Consider the following 22,049-nt stretch of genomic DNA (forward strand, 5'->3'; position numbering starts at 1 on the left):
AGGAATGTGAAAAAAAAACTCAAGGCTTCATGGGGTGTGTAATTGATAATGAAAATAATTAGTATATAATATAAATAATAAGTAATTCTTTGGGTGAACTACCCACTGTTAACACTCCCAAAAATCCTTAGTAGATCCACAAGCTCACAAAATGCGGATCTGCTGCTTTTTTTATACCGCAAATTAGGCAGTACAGCGAGCCCATCCATTGTGTCACCAACATGGGTGTAGTAAAAGAACGGTGACTGTGCATACAATAGGTTTATGCATGCTTTTACTCCATGACCACAGAGGTAAAGGGCACACCAGGCCATGATGGTGACAGTGGCCTCCTCCCTAGGGCCTTCCATCCTCTAATGAGCACAGACATCCCATCCCTCCAGTGTTTTATCAACCTAGTCATCCATGATCCAGGTCGGCCAGTCAGGGCAGACAAAGACATTCCCATCTCCCTTCTAGGACTCCACACCCACCCCCCGAGGGTGATGCTGATGGAGACCAGTGACAGCTGCTCCATGAGGGGGCAACGAGGGGATGAGGACAACTCTAATGACACAAATAAAAATAAAAAAAATGATTTTGAACAGCTGAAACAAGGAGGATTATGGATATGCCATTTATGCCTTCCTTTTTCTTCTCATGAGTCATCACTTCATTCAAACCCTGTGGAGCGAATATCTCAGATACAGTTTCAAATGACCTCAATTGCTTCCTTCCTTCCTTCCTTCCTTCCTCTACTGGGAGCCTGCAAGCTTAGCAGGGGAGGCAGGGCAGCACAGGAGGAATTTCACTTCATGGATGCTTTTGTCAATGCTGGTTGATTGAGTTGTACAATACTTCCTATAGAGCAGTGAAGTGACATTCACAATGTAAGGACTTTTAAGACCTTAGTTTTTAATACCGCAAAAAGAAAGAAAATAAATAAGACCACTACATCATCAAAAGTAATCAACCAATTAAACTATAAAAACTGGTCAAATACTATAACGGGGAAATGTGTGAAAACAGCCGGTATACAAGCTCACAGCGCTCAGCCGGTCTACAAGCTCACAATGCTGATATTTTCACAATCTTTATCTGTGGAACAGAGTCAAATAAAAGGTAATGCCTCAACTCAAGCTGAAAAGGTTGAGTTTTAGTTGTTGTACTCATATAGGTATAGAGTACAACAAAATTACTATAGGAAATACTGACATGAGACCAATAAAAGATCACTAGGGAGTAGCATACAGATTATGTTCAGCTTCTCTTTTATTGAAAAATAGTTATTTTGGATAATAAGGGAAAAGGGTGTAAATATACATTATTCTTACTCAAATATACGAAATGCTAAGGCATAATATACACAGCGTCATACAGGAAAAGGACAACAGGAACGGCACACATACCACAACTTCCCATTCACATGTAACCTCAACTCAATGGACCATGGGAAGGCCTTTCGGTGAATATTTGGCTGCTGAAACATGTTGAGCAGCACAACATACATAAAGCCTAAGAACTATTTAGTGTTTCAAACACTTGGGATATAAATATCCTGTCAGTGAAATTCATTGTTCTTTCAACAAGAGGAGACAGGAGCCTTAAAACAATATTTCAATGTAACATGCATGGTGTTTTGTCAACCTGAGAGGCAGTTTAAATGCTATTTCAACAATGATAAATCATAGCAAGGGGAGAGTGACTAAGATTTTGACAGGCTCCGATAATGCTGAGCTCTATAAATTCATGTCTTTGTAGCTGGGAATTATTATTTGGCACGTCTGTCATTCTCTCTTATCAACCTGCCTCATCTTTAAAACTCAACCTCAGCATCTCCAAGCATTTGTTTTTTTAACATCAATCATCAATGCAAATGCATCCCTTTTTTCAAATATACAGTATATATATTTTTCTTTCCAAACACAAACAAACCTATCAAAGACAGATTTTTTTTTAAAGATAAAAAACGACACACACACACACACACACACACACACACACACACACACACACACACACACACACACACACACACACACACACACACACACACACACACACACACACACACACAATTATTAGTTCGATTCTTTCCTTTTTCAATTCTTTGCAATTACGTTTTGTGATGCACATTGAGTTGCACTTGCGATATCAAATGTGCAATATAAATAAAGTTTGATTGACTGACTGATTTAACTGGATTCTAAACAAGCCTCTGGCCTACTGATGATCAACCACTTTTACACTGTCGAGTGTGTAGACAGTTAAGTTGCATCACTGCAGCTGATAAGATGAGTTCATCTTTTGCAAACAAGGAAGGAAGGGATTACCAGATGTCTCAGTTTCAACATTATTGCAAAAAACAAATTAGCAAAGGCAATATACCTTAATTTATGTAAATTTGGACAAATCATAATTATCTTAGCAATGACAGAGAGGACTGTACAACACAATGACAGAGATGACTGTACAACACATTTCCATACAAGTCAATCCAATGACTACAGCCTGCCACTCTAAAGTTTGGTATACCCTACTTTATTCATCTCTGGCTTCTTGCAGAAAACCCAACGGTTTATAGTTTTACCGCAGGCCAATGCATCTCCATTACCTTTATGAGCCTGCCAACTCTAATTTACAGAGCATTAGTCTGAGATGTGCTAAACCCTCACAGTGAAGTAAACAGAGGCACACATCTTGGCCTGTGCTCCACGGTCCAGCTTTATGGCAGGAAGTGGTATCGGTGGAGTAGTGGCACACACACTTCCACAGAGTTATGTCAAGAGGAAAAATCATGTTATGTGCGTGACAGCGATGTCTGGCACTCTAAGTAAGGCTGGTTTAAAAGAAGACACTCAACTCAGTTTGTTCTGACAAGACATCCGTCACAGTTCTAACTTCCCGTTCAGTTCAAGCCTAAAGATGCTGCATCGCAGCAAGAAGAAAAACGAGGGGGGAAAGTGAGTTCAGCTGAGAACTTGGGAGTCAGATCAAGAGAAGGGAGACAGAAGGCATGAGGTGAGCAGTACATGTTAAAAGTTAAGAAATATGTCTCTTCCTTACAAAAAAAATGTTTCCCCCCCACCCTCATCACTTGTGGAAATGTTTCCATTTCATAAATGACAGCTTTTCCATGTTGGTTCAGTCAAGGTATTCAAAGGGACAGACCGTCCGACAAACAAGAACGTAGTGTGAAATGTAGAAGCTCAAGTAGTAACAGCAGCTCTCTTTTCCTGCCGGATGAAACGCGCTAATAAACCGTTCCGATCCTCCACGCCACCCTTTCCCCGCGGGACGCGGCAGACTACTTCTGCTCCAACACGTACTATATATCCGACATCAGAGGAGCCGACGGCTCCGCATAAACTCCGTTCTTAACGTCTCTGTCCTGGTTATTCTTTTCCCCCCCAGGTAGCTTGAGAAATCTCACACGCGAATCTCGTCGTCCTCGTCCTCCATGAAGGAGGAGAAGTTGCTGTCTTCCTCGGGAGGGGCGCTGAAGGTGGCGCTGTCCGTGTCTCCTGCTCCGGTCTGGCTGCTCGGCTTCTCCTCCAGAGCAGCAGACCCGGAGCTGGACACGGAGCAGCTGTCCAGATGCAGCTGCAGGTGCTTCGGCCGGGTCTCTGGGGTGTATTCTGGGGTGTAGGGGCCTCCATTTTCGGGTTCTACGTCCACAAAGCTGGCAGGACGCACGGAGGCCTCCGTTTGCTCACCATCTTCCTCCTTGTGTTCGTCGCTATCCTCCTCTTCATCGTCTCCTCCACCGACCTCCACGCCATCCGCTTCGTCACCGTGGGTGCTGGGGAGTGGAGAGGCATGTCCCTCGCTGCCCTTACCCTCCTCGTAGCCGAGATCATCATCCTCCTTCTCCATCACCCCCAGGATGTCCCCCAGCATGGAGGGCCCCAGGTCGATGTGGAACGACATGACCGACTCTGCATGCTTCATGCCACGCCCGTAAAAAGGCACGCTATCTGGGAGCTCCGTCAGCTCACCGAAGCTCCTCTCGTCCAGCTCCAGGTAATGTGAGGCCGCCGCACCATTCGACGGCCTCGCTTCTGGCTCGGCGTGCAGCTTCAGTGGGCTGGAGGACAGGCTCCTGGTCACCACTCCGTCGCTGCGGTCCTCGTCGTTGAGGAAGGGCAGTGACATGGCGTTCTTGACGTGGGTCAACGGCCCGCCGGGGGCCCCCAGCATCTCCTCCCTCTGCTCGTCCACCCTGGTGACCGACTGGGAGCGCTTGCTACTCCTGAAGGTGCGGGAGAGCAGGCCGGGCCGCGGCGAGCGAGGGAAGGACGGGGACTCGCGGGGGGGCTCACCGGAGCGCGTGCTGAGGAAGGAGGTGTCGCCGAAGGCGTCTCCGCTGCGGCCCACGTGCATGGTGTGGCGGAAGTCGCCCAATGGCGCGCTGATCATCTCGCGGGTGAGGTCCATGCGCGAGCGGCGTTTGGTCTGTGACCCAGAGACCAGCTGTTTTAGAATGGGCATGGCTGCTGATGTGTTGTCACTTTACTCACGGAAAGAATCCGAGATCCAGTCGGACAACAAAAGTGACTCTGACCCCTCAGTATCCTTGTTCCAGTGCCCGGAGACAACGTCCCTGATATTCACTTCCAGGCAGCCTGTGTGTCTGCAAAGAGAAGAGAAACTGATATCAGATGACGAGGCAATTATACTGAAGCAGTTCACAGTGTATCCAATTTACATGTGCTTGCTGATTCACCCTGTGACTGAAAAGATGAAGACTGGGCACGGTGCATGAGTCAGAAAAATGAACATGCACAAACAACAACAAAACGTCTATCTGTGCGCGACCCATTTACTTTGGTACATCAGTCAAAACACACCACGGAGGAAATGGAGCCGTCTGCCTGCCGCGTCCCCGGGCAAGGGAGACCTTGCACATTACAGTGTCAAACACACAACTAAGAAACTTAAATCAATAACTACTGAGATAAAACGTTGCTGAGGGACATGGAGTCCTTGAGTTTTAGCCAGCTCATCCATCTGCTGTCTAACTTCCATACTGCAATGCTTCAACATTGCCCGTTTACTTCCACAAAGTCTTACTCAGAATCTGAAATATTCCGCTAATTGCGTGAGCTGAAGCCATCAATTATGCAACACACAGTAATGGCAAATCATGGCATAGCTCCGCCATCTCTGATGTGATGAGACAAGCTCAGTGCATTAGAGGGGGTGGAAAACACTGTGGTGGAAGAAGTACTTAAGTAAAAGTAGCAACACCACAATATAATATATTTAGTAGATACAAATACTCTGTTAAAAGTACAAAAGTATTTGCATAAAAATAAAGTGGTTAATGTATGTTTTGCAATAATAATCTAAATTTGCGAGGTAAAAGGTAAAAAGTACAAAATTTGCCTCCGAGACTAATAGAAATACTCAAGTACAAAACACACACACACACACACACGCCCCCCCCCCCCCCCCTCCTGCTGGTTTAAACTGCATTATAATTGGAGCCAAAACACCAAACCACAGACCCAACATGAAACAGCCGAGTGCTGCCAGTGGCTTTCTGGTGCAAATCTCAACTCTTGACTGCACGGCATAAATAATTCCCAATATATGCTCCGTTGTACGACGGTTCGCGTGCTGAAAATAGCAGATCTGCAAGCTCACAATGCGTCGCTTCCTCGATACGTTGTGAGCTTGTAGATTGTCTATTTCTTTGAATTCTTTCTAAGTATATAAGCTTTAGACACGCCCGTCCAGTCCAAAAAAACTTCTATTATGTAACCAGAAAAAGAGAAGCATTAACTGTGTCCAGTGAATATACTATGTATAGGCCTACATCTCTATCCCGGCCGCAGTTGAGGTCACACGTCAATGGAACTGGGACATGGACAGAAGACAGATGAGATGACTAAGAGGAAATGCGCTAAGCGCCAGCCTCTCCTCCAGCAAGGACAGAGTACCAGCTGATGGTGTGTATTTACTGCATCACTAGAACCTGCAGTCCAGACAGCTGACACCTCTATCCAGGGCTGCAACTAGATGCTGCTGCTAGCACAACCGCAGTGGTAGAAGCATTGTGCAACAACACACACATTCAATTCTGTGTAGAAAGTGGTCAGGAGGTGCACCCACATCTCAGTAAAATCAAAGGGTGCTCAAACAAAAGAACGTTTAAGAAAGTTAAGAAATAGTTCAATAAGAACAGAGTATGTTACTGCATATTATCTGTATGTATGGACGGACAGACACACACAGCTTGAGAGAAATGCTTATCTTGCCCTTTGCTGCACACGCTCACCCCTGTACCAACTCCTTTGTTTACGCACGTGCACCACTCGACCCGTACTTCACATTGCTCCCAGGCAAGACCTTATAAGATATTTATAAAGGCACTCTTGTCACCAGACTACCCCCCCCCCCCCCAACACACACACACACGCTGGGCCTGTACTACACTTCCTGTCAGTGCCCTACCTTGTCTTGGTTTCCGTGGCAACAAAGCGCCGCTAGCGAGCAGCAGTCACATCGTTTCCTGCCCGGAGGCTGCAGAAGGCATCAGGCTTCAGGCAAGCATCTCATCATGCAACACACACAACACACACTTACTTTCCAGAGCAGCCGGAGAAACGATTTCTGTTTTATCCATTCGCTCACTCATTTTCCCATAATTCATTTGAAAAATGTGTATAATTGTAGTTTGGGTTTGGGTAACCTTTCCATGCTGAGGACCCCCAAACATGTGAAAACAGAAATAGATGATCTGCAGCCTCACATTCGCGTTGTGAGATTGTAGATCTGCTATTTTCACAATATTTGTCTGTGGAACAGAGTCAAACTAGAAAAAGTGCCCTTCTGGGCACAGGTCTCCACCAGGAGGATGTTGTGTGTGTGTGTGTGTGTGTGTGTGTGTGTGTGTGACGCGGCTTGGCCTGTTGTAGCGCCACCATGAGGCTAATTTGAAAACTGTCAAGTGGCATTTCTTAGTGGGAATATGCATGCACAGTTTCACCGCAATCGGATGCTGCGTTGAGTAATTGTGGCAATTTGTACAAAACGGGTACAAAGCGGGCTACTCCTGAAAGGTTTAGAAGCCAATCGTAGTCAATGAAGGTGGATTATGAGAAATCAAACAAACGCGTCTTGATCACATGACTATGGAGAGCATGTGTACCGATTTGCGTGAAATTTGGATACAATCTGAAGGAGTAATATTAGAAAATGTGTTTTACATATGTCGGCCTCCTGGTGGCGCTATAAAGAGCAGATGTGAAAAATTCCAGGCAAAGGTTTTTCCTTGGCCTCTAGGGAGTTGGCATACAAAGTTATCCACAGATCCGTGCAGTTAGAGGTAAAAACACTTTTCGGCGAGTTATAGCGCCACCATGAGGCTGAGTTGAAAACTGTCAAGTGGCATTTCTTCCTCGGCCTAGTGGGAATGTGCGTGCACAATTTCACGGAAATCACACGATGTGTCCATGATTTGCAGCATTTTGTTTGAAACTGAGCACTCCTGCAAACTTTGAAAGCCAATCTGGATGGAGTCTGAGAAATCTGAAAGACCCGTTTCGTTGAATGGCTCTAGAGACACTGTGTACCAATTTGCGTGATGTTTGGACAAAATCTGTAGGTGTACTGTCCAAAAACTTGTTTTGCACAAAGGGGCCTCCTGGTGGCGCTATAACAGGCCGTTCTGGAAATTCTGGGGCAGAGGTTCATCGTTGGCATCCAGGGAGTGTGTGTGCAAAATTTGACATCGACCGGGTTAACGGTGCCGGAGATTAGCTGTTCACAGACGGACGGACACACACACACACACGGACGGACGGACGGACGGAGTGCAAAACATACTCTCTCCCCATGCCTTCGGCCTGGTGGAGACAACTAAATGTAATGCCTCAACTACAGGTGCCTGTCAGGGTGGGTGGTCCCCAGTTCAAATGTGATTATTTGGTCAATGTTTCAATTGAAACACTGATGTGCGGACACCATTTCGTCTATCATTACCTTTATGTACTAAAAATTGTGTGGTCCTGAAGTCTTGGCATAAAGAATACAATATAGTACAAGGAAATTAAATGAATCTACAAATGCTTGATTTTGTCTCAGTCATAGTACAAAACAATCATTTAGAGTTCTTAACACACTCTGCGCCATTGGCGTATATCTAGGTCATTTAATACTACGCTTACCGCCATTACCGATCAATGGCAATTGCGCTTTTATAGCGCTTTCGATCGATCAAGCCATAATGCTACTTGCGTTAGCATCGGGTAGCTACCTGTTGTCATGACAATGGATCGCCCATCTTAGATCGTCCTCGCCATAATAATCAATTCTATCTGTTTCTTTCAATCGCCTGTATCTCCTATTCCTTGTACCAGATGGCATTTTTGGTCAAAACAATGTTTCTTTGATGCCACAGAGCCGACAATGTGGAGCCCTCCACTGCCCCGGTATAGACCCATCTTGTAAACAAGGCCTGTCCACGACCCGATGCACTTACTAGGATATGTTCACTTCTGGTAGTCTGGAAATGTGGCTTTTCAAAATAAGAGCTCAACTGGGAAAAATGCTGGCGTGAATTAGATCCTAATTTTTCAATAAATGTGTAACAGTTTTTTTCTATCCATTGACAACCTGTGAAGTGAAGCCTTGAATTCATGGAGATTGTCGCATTCCTAAGCCAATAATTTGATGACCGGGTCATCGTCAGTAGGAGACTCCATCGCTGGGGTGTGTAATTGGGTGAACTACTCCTTTAGGAGTGTAAAACATGTGGACGTGTGCGGGTTAAATGACCACAGAGATTAGAATGTTGCTTTGCTCTGTGTGCAACTAGTGTGAAAACATTTCCACGACCTCCCTTTCCCTAACGGGCCAGGATGTTTGTACCACAGTGACATGTTTATTGTTGTAGCTACAGGATCCGCTGCTAGTTTTTATTGGAAATAACGAGGCAGAAAAAAGAAATCACAGCCGTAGACAAAAGAAAAAAGTCAAAAGAAAAGTTGATTCTGGGTGGCATGAAGCAAATAACGGAAAAAAAGAGAACATTACATGCAAGAGGGGGAGACTGAGGGTCATATGTATCCCGTCTCCTTCATTCCAAACACTGAGCGCCAGGAAACAATCATGGTAAAAATAAAAAATGTAACATTAAAAAATAAACGCTTCAAGGGGCTCTGCTGTTGCACATCCATGTGCAGACATTTGCAACAGACCAGACATGCTTTGTTCTTTTAGTTCAGCAGAGCAGAAACCAGGAACAGGAAACTGCTGCACCACAGGTCCTTTAAGCCTGATTTACTGTAAATAGTACAGGACGGTATCTAGGATTGTCACGGTCATGACATTTTACTAGACGATTCATTGTTGCACAAATAATTCAATTGTGATTGAGGATTTAATTGTGTTCTTGGCATTGAACGTTGGAACGTATAAACAAACATTACATTTCCGTTTGACTTTGTAAACAAAAACTGCACAGAGCAGACATGACAAATACAATATTGAGAATAGGCCCAAAAGTTAAGGCCTGGCCCTACCTGGGCCCTCATCAAACCCTGTATATTCAATACACTGCCCCCGCTGCCACGCTTAGATCTCCATAATTGGAGCTGACCTGTTCTGACATTGCATATCTTGATCTGACCTCATCACACCCTGTACACTCAAGATACGCTCCATATATGGCCCGTGCATCTCCATATATGGCCAGTGCACCGGACCTCGCCCTTTAGGGCGAGGTCGCTTCTCCCCCCCAGGCGTCTTACTGGTTAATAACTTGATTCTTTCAAAACAAATAAAACTAATAGCCTATCTTGTAAATTGGCTATTTCCGCTACGTTTTGAAAATATTTGAAACATTTTTCCAACGTTATCGATTATGCGAAAATACGTGCGATTGTGTCAAATAATTGCAGATCAGGCGATTATGTAATAATTGTGACGGTACCAAAACGTGCTGATGTACTAGCGGCGTGAGCTTGTAGATCTGCTTGTCAGTCTGCTATTATTGGCACACCGTTGTACGAGGGAGCATAAATTAGGCATTACGCTTTTATCAAACAGCACACATAACACTTATATTTATAGCAGCGGTGTGTGCTGTATGAGTCTGCAACTCTGCATGTGTGCACACACAGCACGCAGTTATATTTATAACAGTGTGTGTGTGTGTGTGTGTGTGTGTGTGTGTGTGTGCTGTATCTGTCTGCAGAAAGTGGACAGCGGCCCTGAGAAGGCAGTACTAGTTCGCGTGGGAACCACGGGGTCACCATGGGGGGATGACTTTATAAACAGGCCTCTCACAACAACATCCATGTCAGTCTGCCTGCAACGCAGCACGCTGGACAGACAGACAGAAGTGTGGGACGGGACGGGTGCATGTGTGCCGTTCTTTAAAGCCAGGAGAAAGCGGAGAAGCTCTCGCAAGCTAAGTCACAGTTTTAGTACTGAATGATTCATGCAGGGTGTCGGACGACAACTGACCGTCTTTGAAAATAGATTTGGTATTTCTCAACTTTAGTGCAAACTTGAGTATGTGCACATGGCATGCACAGACACTCGCACGCACGCACGCACGCACACACAGTGCTGCCATACCACAGACTTGGAGCCATTCCACACATCATGGCTAATACTGCTACACCCCTGACATCTGGTTAGGAGAACAACATTCCAGCCTGTTTTCCCAAATGTATTCATGCCCTGGGAACATAATGTTAGTTCTGTTTTTAGATCACATTACGCCATTATCAATATATATAGCCCAAGACTAAATCTGCTTCAAGTGTGCTATATGTTTATGGGCAAACTTTATGGCGAGCAGATACACATACACACCCAAAACCTTGGACGCAAACCCAGAGAAAACACTCCAGGATGGAAGCAAAAATCTGCATTGGCGTCTTTTACTCCGACCAAGTGGAAAGATATCCCACAATAACCACTAGACCAGGAACTAGACGCCATCACTACTGGAGAGGAATTTGGTAACTCAGAAGGGAATTCCTCAGATGAAAAAACACTGTCCCCCAGGAAGAGTAGCTGCTACTTCGGTGGCAGCTAATGGGGATCCATCTGAATAAAGAATCTGAATGAATAAAGAATCTGTCCCAAAAGAACAGTAGTTTGGACTAGTGGAGGAATGAGAGTTCAAATTAAACTGCATGCATTTTTGCGTTTTTTTTACTCAATATCTAAAACCCAACTTCAGAAGACTTTCAGTGTGTGTGTGTGTGTAGATTACATGACAAAGACAAACAACCCCAATTTACATCCAAAAAGGAAATAATGACCCTTTTAATTGGCACACCTTTTTCCACTTCCTTGCCATGCTTAATGCTTACACATGGCCAGTTAATGATCTCACGTGCACACACCTCAAGGATGACGAATGGACCATTGCCCTAATTGAGCACTGCCATTAGGCTACTTCCTGGTGATCAAGTGCTCTACTGTCTGCTCTTTTATCCCAGAGAGACAGTGGTTCACTGCAGTGGCAGAGTGAGTCTGTCCCATTTGGAGCCAGTGACCTAAATGAAGATGACCTGAGGGAGGAAGAAGAGAGACGGGGGAGGGGAGGTCCCAAATGTTCCCTGCAAAGCTCTATAAACCAAGATGGCGGCCTCTTTTCTGGCATTTGCCTCCGTCTCTCTGGTCCCTTGAGGTGTTCTATAACCTTTGCCTCCGTCTCTCTGGTCCCTTGAGGTTTTCTATAACCTTGTAAGGTTAGAGGATTTAGGACATATGTCGTGATGACAACATTACAAAAGAAAGGGCTGGGAAGCACCTTGTTCTTTGCTGGAAAATCTATTTATAACATGTTACGCTGTTGGTACAAGAGCAAAAGAGAGACACACACACACACACACACACTGTTGCTCAGAGATCACACAGACAAACACACAGTCACACGTGCACAGTAATTAAGCAGACAAATGGCCTCTGGTAGATAGCTATCTGCCATCCTCCAACTCACTTAGCAGAGCTGAACATCTCATTTAGAGAAGAACAGCCCAAGGACAGGCAGTGGAAATCACATTATCTCTCAATCACACAGACGGGGAACAACAGAGCGGATGCAAACACTACGCGCTCTGAGATAAATATGGCAACGAGTGGGGAATTTAGCATAATAAAGCACTTATAAATATAGCATACTGATACGTCAAACAATACTTGGATTACATGCTAAAATGGCCAATTTTGAATAAAAAGATTCATCAGATTCTGATCCGATTCTAGGGGCACTCCACACTCCACAGTTCAGACAGGCTGATATTGCCTGCCATGTTCTGGGTACTGTGGTTCAAGCAGAAGCCAAAAGGGTAAAGTTGATAAGTGAAAATAGAATGAACCATTTAAACACCCCTATATACTGTACCTAGGTGACTGGGGTTCCCCAGGGCTTCCCCCGCCCTTTTCCCCCCCAAAATATCTTCAGCTTGTGAACTTGTACCCATTTGTTCGGCTCAGAATAGGACTGCTAGGGTACATGTGGTTTATGATATGATGGGAAAATACCTCATTCTGATAAACCAACAGTGTGTGTGTTTGTGTGTGTGTGTGTGTGTGTGTGTGTGTGTGTGTGTGTGTGTGTGTGTAAACTGAACTTGTTGGCCTGCCCCCACTGGTGTTGCCAACTCCCACCTCCCAAAACAAGCTAAAAACAAGCCAACTCCTGCGAGAGAAATAAGCAAAATCTCTCGGTAAAAACAAGCCAAAACTAGCCCAATAATATCGCCATATAATCCTGATAAAAACATTTATTATACTATTACACACATATTTTAGCCAGGGTTTAATAAGTAGAGACACCAGACCGATTCTGTCACTCATTGTGATTCATACTCCCCCAAACCTATGGGTATAATATATAAATTGGCTTGTTACATTTTCAAAACAAGCCACAGCATTTTTAAGACAAGCCCAAAAAAAACACAACCCGCAACTCCTCATTCTTTCCCGGAACTCTGAAGTCCAAAGTCGCGGTAAATAAGCAGACTTGACAAACCAACTGTGTGTCAGTGTGTGTAACTGTAAACTGAACTTGTTGGCCTGCCTCTTCTCACACCTCATCCCAGTGTATTCAAATGTACATATATTTTATCTGAGATAAATATGGCAACGAGTGGGGAATTTAGCATAATAAAGCACTTATAAATATAGCATACTGATACGTCAAACAATACTTGGATTACATGCTAAAATGGCCAATTTTGAATAAAAAGATTCATCAGATTCTGATCCGATTCTAGGGGCACTCCACACTCCACAGTTCAGACAGGCTGATATTGCCTGCCATGTTCTGGGTACTGTGGTTCAAGCAGAAGCCAAAAGGGTAAAGTTGATAAGTGAAAATAGAATGAACCATTTAAACACCCCTATATACTGTACCTAGGTGACTGGGGTTCCCCAGGGCTTCCCCCGCCCTTTTCCCCCCCAAAATATCTTCAGCTTGTGAACTTGTACCCATTTGTTCGGCTCAGAATAGGACTGCTAGGGTACATGTGGTTTATGATATGATGGGAAAATACCTCATTCTGATAAACCAACAGTGTGTGTGTGTGTGTGTGTGTGTGTGTGTGTGTGTGTGTGTGTGTGTGTGTGTGTGTGTGTGTGTGTGTGTGTGTGTGTGTGTGTGTGTGTAAACTGAACTTGTTGGCCTGCCCCCACTGGTGTTGCCAACTCCCACCTCCCAAAACAAGCTAAAAACAAGCCAACTCCTGCGAGAGAAATAAGCAAAATCTCTCGGTAAAAACAAGCCAAAACTAGCCCAATAATATCGCCATATAATCCTGATAAAAACATTTATTATACTATTACACACATATTTTAGCCAGGGTTTAATAAGTAGAGACACCAGACCGATTCTGTCACTCATTGTGATTCATACTCCCCCAAACCTATGGGTATAATATATAAATTGGCTTGTTACATTTTCAAAACAAGCCACAGCATTTTTAAGACAAGCCCAAAAAAAACACAACCCGCAACTCCTCATTCTTTCCCGGAACTCTGAAGTCCAAAGTCGCAGTAAATAAGCAGACTTGACAAACCAACTGTGTGTCAGTGTGTGTAACTGTAAACTGAACTTGTTGGCCTGCCTCTTCTCACACCTCATCCCAGTGTATTCAAATGTACATATATTTTGTTTTGATTGTATTGCTGTATTGTTGTATTGTGCTTTCTGCTTTGGCAATGTAAACGTATGTTTTCTCATGCCAATAAAGCCCTTTGAATTGAATTGAAATTGTATGCGAGTGTATTCATAGTGTACCCATCCTGCTGTGAATGCCACATTAACAGTGTCGCTGCTGTCTGTGCTCATACATAGCGCGTCAGTGTGAGGTCATCTGCTGCTATGCTAGGTGTGTCACACCTCACCCGCTGGGACAAGGTTCAAGCTTGAATGAAGAGTCTCGTGATCAAAGCAAAGTAGGTATTTGGAGCACCTCTGCTAAATTAAATACCTTAAAAAAAGAGACCTTCCAAGTTCTCGCATGTTTAGATTTATTAACCCACATTACTGCTGACCGTTTCCCAAAGCATACCATGGTTTCGGTTTGGTTTGATTTACGAGGAAGGCTGTTGAACAAATTCCATTATTTCAGTACTGCATGAAAATCAAGTAGCAGAGCCTTGAAACCAAATAACATTTATAATGAATTATTATCATTGTCCTAGTTATGTTATCATTGCATACTAATGCATTTTAAAGTGGATAGATTTGAGAAGTCCAGAGCTGAGAATAGTCAGTCGAGAAAACATTTTAATTTGCTTACGAATTAAACTCAATCATCCATGCCTTCTTAACCAGATAAGTTCCGTAACGTCCAGACATTGTTGCAATTGTCTCTGTCCGTTGGGAGAGGGAGACAATCAGAGAATATACTTATCTTATGGGCTGTAGCTTCAACATGAACCCTTGTGTCCCTATTCTGGCCAAGTAATAATAGGCAAACATTTGGAGAAAATAGCAGAACTACAATCTTGTATATCAAGCTATTTTTTTTTTGCAAAGACATTTGTGTAGGGGGGAAAAAGGAAGGACCAAGTATAGACCCCTGGGGGGCCCCAGGCAAGTGAAGTATAGCTTTTAAGAACCATGTGGGGAACATCCGCCAAAAGTAGTAGATCTACTGCACAAGCTCACAACGTGGCGTATCATAACGTAACGCGCTGTGAGCTTGTAGATCAGACATTTTCAGTAAAGAGATTTGGTGAAACTGTGCACGCAGCCTCCCTGGTTGCCAGAGCATAACCTCTGCCCCACATTTTTCACATTAGCCTGTTAAAACGCCACCAGGAGGCCGATCTTTATATTTTTTAATATTACTCAAATACTCTGAAATACTGTTCAAACATCACACAGATTGCTACACATTATCTCTATAATCATGTGATCAAGATGCAGCATGGTAAAATCAGCCACCAACGGCTTCTGACATACATATAGGGGCAAGGCTTCCCTCACTTTGAGTGGCACTGAATGTGGAAGCCACGTGTGTCTTTCTGACAGAATTACCAGTCTGGTAACTGTCTTTCTGACAGAATTACCGTCTGATTATTGCATTTCTGATAGAAAGGGGGAGGCAGCAGAACAGAGACCAGGATTACTGCATGTTTTTGTGAGGGTACCTTGGACACAGGAAGAACATGCAAACTCCACACAGAAAGGCCCTTTTGCCAACCCCACCTAGGGTATGGGCGCTGAGGAGAGAATAAGCCCCCCAGCTCTCGCAGCATCCCTGGCAGGAATCGAACCGGGCACCTTCTAGCTGTGAGGTGACAGCACCACCGTGCTGCCCCCTTATTCATATCACGAATGCAGCACCAGATTGCTGGAAAACTTAAACTTTTTTCAAATCATCTCATGGTGGTGCTACAACCGCCCACATTTTGGCCTATAACTCTTGAACCATAGGTCGCACAAACAACATATTTTTTCCGCTGGATTCCTTGGATCATCATGGTTTAGGGTCAGTCCTGAGTGACACTGGAAAATAAGTAATAACCAAGTAATTATAACTCGAGACATGGGTAAGTCAATCTACAGTAATTTATCCCTAACTAAATGATTAGTCTCTGTACCACCACCATCATAAACAACAACAGCCCAGCGCGATAATTGCATACACTTCCATTAGCCTCTGTAGACTATAACAGACCACAGAGACGAGCTTTCAAAAGACACCGACAGCCAATGAGATGAGATCCGTCAGAGAACAGGCCTGAAGCTAGTCAGCTAGATGGGTACAGCTGACCTTTCCATACCAGAGAAGACAACATGACTCTCTCTCTCTCTCATGTTTACAGCCTCCACTGCCCCTGGACACAACAACATCTTTTCTGTGTCTTTCATCTTTTCCATTTTATTGTACAGGGGGGAAAGATTTAACACCATCATGTGGTTGTAGCAGTTTGGTCTTACACAACACAATTTCGTATGTACAGAGGTTTCCTCTCATGCACTGGTAAAGAAAGGGGAGGGGATCAGAGAAAGAACTTAAAAAAAAAAGAGGTATGGATAGTGATATTTGTTTGTTAAAATATGTGGTAAATAGCTCTATATTCTGACTCATTGCCATCGAGTCTCGGGTGTTAGTTCAGTAACAGTAATCTCCTTGTCTCTCCAGCTCCACAGAAAACACTTTCAGGTCGGGATACCAATTTCATCCAATCAGGAGAGAGAAAGCACACAGGATAGTGAATTTGGAAGTGATTACACTAAAAATGGTTATTGGCTGAAAATGTGCAACAGTGCAACACACCTGAAAATGTATTTTCAGTTCATCAAGAGCTGAAGACAGGGCGACCCGTTACTGAACAAACACTTGATTGCATTGATTACTATCAGATTATAGTCAGTGCTTTCACCTTTAACAAAAACAAAATAAAATTCACCAAAAAATATCACTTACATGCATGCTACATAATAGTAAAATCAGGCAGTTAACTGAAGAGAGAAAACATTGTAAAGAAAAAAAGGGGAGGGGAGAACACAGTATTCAGTACATCCAGAATAGCAGCAGATGACCTTTGGGACACCGATCAATGACCTGCACTGCTGTGCTGTTCAACATACAGGTGATATCGAAGCCAAGCATGCCGTCTACGGGTGCCTTTGTAACGATGCCCTTTCAGAAACAAACATGAATCTCTATTTGGCTTAACACTATGTGACATGATCCAATAAGAATGAATTCTACAAACGTGCCGTCGACATGCCAGTCAGTGTGTGACTCTATACGGCACTCAATGGAAACCCCGACACTCTACGCAAGACGTCAGGGCAGGAGAGGTCAAAGTCACTACTGCGATATATATAGACTAGAGAGGGGTTTAGTAACACACCAACAGCAAATTAGCACAGTGCAGGTCAAAGCTGGGAATCAGAGCAGCTACTTAGTACTACTCTTGGATATTTACATGTAGAGAGGGTCAGATCAGGTGAAATCCCTTTCAGTGTGCGCAGACATTTCTGCTCTGGCGTCACTTGCGAGGTCGAGAGGCCACCTCCAGTTCACCAGCTGAGCTAATTGGTCCGAATGTTCAGAGAAAAGAATCCAAGCTCTCTCTCTCTCCGGCCATGCACGCAGGAACAGAGTGCTACAAGAATGTGGCTAATCGCCCCTCACATTGAGACGCAGGCCACCCAATTTAGCATATTGCTTGCATGCGCATGGACGTGCACTCGTGCACATGCCTGCAGCCCGCCATAAACGTAATTGACCTGGGTGTGCTAGCTATGTAGAAGTGTGTCTGCGCGTTGTGGACAGCATGACCACAGGAAGGGCAGGGGGGGGCGTGAACCACTGAACCCACCCATCTCTCTGGAAATCTATTCCGCCTGCCCTTCCTGGCCATTCACAACATAAACAACTCCCCGTCATACTGTATTACAAATGGGCTAACCAAACAAACAGCTCATATCTCCACAACCAGCACAGTTTTAATAATGCACAGAGACAGGCCACTGCTCGGACTGGGTTTTCAACATCAGGTACAATTGCTGTGGAATATGTGGATCATTGCAGGGAGTCATGGACTAAATTATTGATTGAAAATGTTGTAATCGAATGGGGATGCATCATCAGAACACCTGGGCATTCTGTAAGAAAAGTGTCCAGGTGTCTTCTAGGAACTGAACCAACACAGCAATAGATCGAGTTTACGTTTAAAAAAAATGCTCTGGTGGAAACCTGTCACCGCGTTCCTCAATGGAAAGAATGTGGGAAATTATATACGATCCACAGAAACTTGCTTTAAAGCGCTGGAGTGCCATAATTATAGTCCTGGAACAGATGAGAAGAAGCAGAGGCAAGGCAACACACATGCTGAAAGGATCGAGAAGAGGCAGACCCATCACTCTGGACAACCACCAAACAGCCCAGGACTTGTTTGTCAAATTATCAAAACGAACTTCATACAGACTTAGAAGGATTCCCCTGATTCTGAAATTCCAGAGTGTTAATTTAAGTCTGAAAGTGTAAACTACTTTAATGCATGTTCCACTCTCAAGAGATAAATTAACGGGCTGGATTTGACTGCATAGTCAGTGCAGTAGCAGCTGGAGTCCAATGAACTCACGTTGAAATGTAGCCTATCTGACATATCTGTGACCTAATTCATTTAGGCATGCAATTGTCAGGTTAATCCAAAGTAAATACAACAGGATAGTTGGACTGCAAAAGGGACTTGCAGTACTTTTCCAGATTCTAAAAGATCATTTCTCAAACCATTAACGTTGTGTTGCTAAAATGTCTAAATTAAACAAATCTAATGTTAAGTGTCTTTCTCTGCCCAGAGCCGGTTCAATATCAGCTCCATCTGCATATTTGGAAACTAAGTGACAGGGAAACTGGGAGGGCAATGCTGCTGAATAAACATTTCCTCCAGCTTATGGTACAAATCCCAGCATGCTAGGGACAGGGTGCAATGCAGCACGTTGGTTTAGACTCGAAAACAATGCCTGCAAACAAAGGGCCCAGGAACAAACACAGCATTCACACACACCGACATACAAGACACCCTTGGAATTCGATGTTGGGACAACACAGTGGGGTTATATAAAGTTTTGCGGTATTGAACTAATGAGCAGCAGCTCAAAGGTTGGCCACTAATACGTAAACTAACCAGCTAAGCTCACAGAGAGAAAGTGCTTTTTCACATGACTAGGAGATTGTTAGGGGAAGCGATTTACACAACTACTATTTGCAGGCTTTGAGCAGTAAATATGTTTATGATGCACATTCAAGTGAACATGTCATCTAGCGTTTACTGTCACTGTCCTCAGACACATTCCACGGGGGGAAAATAATAACAGTTTATATCTATATCGGAATTTCCTGGAATGTGAGGGGTTGGAAGGAACACACACTGTGTCCTATGTGAGCATACAAATCATGGACATGTTCAAACATGGATGAATGACCATACTCACACAACAACCACAAATAGAACACTAAAGAGGGATGGAAAGACACTGATTATCCCCAAAATAAAAGCCAACTGCACCAACATTCCCTTTCTAACCCTCAACTGACCTCCAAGTAGGTTGCACAGAATGCACACAGACTAGTACTTGGCAAGGTTTCTAATACAACAACCTACCTTTAGGCTGACAAGAAGAAATGTCTCTGGCCTCCAATTAGATGGTTTGTAATGTAATCTAAGAAGACCGGTGAACAGAACCTGTGTAGACTGGTTTTAAACTTGTGTCTTTTCTCCCTTCATCTGTGTTTTAGAAAGACTTGTAGCAAAGAAGAGACACTACATAACTAGGCCTTAAATCTTCCTAAATCAATTGTCTGACAGCAGGTCAGCTAAGTATGTATGACAGTTTGACATCTCGTAAAGCTCTGTGTGTGTAGCAGATAAGACAGGTCACAGGTCACATTTTAAACACCTGAATACAAAGCCAGGTAATTCACCCTTTACAAAAAACAGACCACGCAGTGATAACAGATAACTGATAACAACATCCTGTTCTGTCACCAACTGCTGATGGGTTCCTATCAGAGCAGCAGGGCTGCAGGGGACTGGGAACCTACGGACAGACCCAGGGTCCATAATGCTATGCCTCAGTCAATGAGCTCATCACATCAGATGCCATGGTGACACACCAATGCCAAGCAAAATTAATCAGTGTTGTTGCCAAGCCAACAGGCTCTGGGAACTGGGGGTTAATGAACTGGACAAATGGGACACACACATGCAGAGGCCAGCTCACAAGAACCAGTGGACACAGTACTTGCCAGAGGAGTTGTGTTAAAAATGAGAGTGAATAATGTGTTTTTTAAAGAGTCAGACCAGAGAGACAGAGAGAATTTTAAGTGGCCTCACATCCCATAAACATAAACTAAACGTCACAGTTCATAGACCACTTCCGGAGTGGAATGTACCTTACCAAATGACTGAAAGCACTATTGATAGTATGACACAGCTGGAATGATTAAAATAACCCGTATAAGCATGAGCACACATCAAGTTTAGTTTTAAAATATGTCCAGTCATAAATAAACCTCACACACAAAGCTCTGTCTGCTGCCATTCTGCCGACACTGAAGGCGTGGTGGTGCGACTTTTGTCTAATAGCCAGCATTTTATTTCCATATTATAAATTGAGCATCAATGCAAACAAAAATCCCCCCACGCCCCTTTTTTTAATGCTAGTAGTAGCCACGTAATTATCGAAATGTTTTATTATGCCATTATAATAAAATGCCCCAAACCAGCAGGGTGGGTCAATGCCAGAGGAGGAACAATAAGTAGCCAAGATCATCATCACAAAAGCGTCAGCTGCCGTGCGTGCATCGCATGCGCGTCCAATCACTCTCTCCAACAGACTCGTACCAAAGAAAGGCTGAATTTCAAGAATATTTGAGGTAGAAGTTGATTGAATTAATGCAACGTGCTTGATTAGCGATTGTGAAAGTAATTAAATGTGAAACCAGCAGTATACAAACTCACCGTGTATCCCATTCACAGAAGAAAAGCCGGGGGGGGGCACGAGTAGCAGTGGCTTCCCCAGCCAGGTTCACAACAATGAGGATGCGTTTATCGTCAAGCCCCGGAGGCACACGGATCATGTATATAAGTTCCAATCACAAAGGTGCCTCAGTTCCGCTCGCAAATATAAAAAGATGCAGACAATATTCTTGTCTCTTTTCTTTCACACAAAACGGCTACAGTCGCTGTGTGTCTGCCCGCATCCTCTGTGTAGCGATGCTGCGTGCTGCTGTTCGTTCACAATAAAGTCAGTTCAGTGCCTCGCCACTTCAATCGCGCCTTTGAACACGCCCCCTCCACGGCCTCTTAAAGGCACATAGATAAAGGCTAGGCTCGGTGTGGGGGTCCCAATTACAATCAGCTTAAAGTGTCAGTCAGTTTAAAAGCTGTCAAAAAAAAGTTCTGTGTAGAATTTAATAACGGTAAAACGTTACTTTCAGACATGTCATTTTATACAATGCAGCTCATCAACACTGCACGAAAATATGTTTTGTAGCCTAATATTCCAACATTTCCAAGTATCTAGTTATACTAGGCAGTGGTGGAGAGTAGCCTACGTACATTTACTCAAGTTGGCCTACTGTACTTAAGTACAATCCAATTTTCAATACTTACTTCTACAGTTCTACTCCATTACATCTCAAATGAAATGCAATATTGTACTTTTACTCCACTACAATTATTTTACCTACTAGGTATTTTGATTACAAAACATTAACAACTTCAGCACTTTATAGCCTATAGTATAAGCCTACTTTGGCTATTTGAAAATAGCCTAACTACTATCTTTTTGGTACCAATACCTTTGTTACTCATGTAAAATTGAATTGAATTCCGGACTTTTAGGCCCCTACTTGTAATCCTTGAGTATTTCTACCTTAAGTAAAACATGTGAGTACTTCTTCCAACAGTTTATAGGCATATTCAACCATCATGTTTGAACTTGCAGCCTATATCCTAAATAGTTATGTTTGGACAAAATAAAACAATCTTCTATGCATCATCAAGTTGGAAATGGCCTCAAAGGCATTTCTTCACCTCAAAGTGGTGTGGCCTCGTTGATGTCA

The 22,049-nt window shown here is 43.7% G+C and overlaps 1 protein-coding gene across 1 annotated transcript; it reads right to left on the reverse strand.

The window, feature by feature from the left end:
* Positions 1-1,941: 1,941 nt before the first annotated feature.
* cdc42ep4a (CDC42 effector protein (Rho GTPase binding) 4a) lies at positions 1,942-21,255 on the reverse strand. Its single transcript, XM_079521345.1, has 2 exons — positions 20,944-21,255; positions 1,942-4,612 (listed from the first exon to the last, which is right to left on the reverse strand). The coding sequence occupies exon 2, from the start codon at positions 4,468-4,470 to the stop codon at positions 3,409-3,411; it is 1,062 nt and encodes a 353-aa protein (XP_079377471.1). The 5' UTR covers positions 4,471-4,612; positions 20,944-21,255; the 3' UTR covers positions 1,942-3,408.
* Between the last annotated feature and the right edge of the window lie 794 nt (positions 21,256-22,049).

Source organism: Electrona antarctica (genome assembly GCF_951216825.1).
Source record: "Electrona antarctica genome assembly, chromosome: 14".
Taxonomy (NCBI): Eukaryota; Metazoa; Chordata; class Actinopteri; order Myctophiformes; family Myctophidae; genus Electrona; species Electrona antarctica.

Bases quoted from the DNA above. Each gene is read 5' to 3' on its own strand.
- cdc42ep4a (XM_079521345.1), bottom strand. From the start codon at position 4,470: ATGCCCATTCTAAAACAGCTGGTCTCTGGGTCACAGACCAAACGCCGC.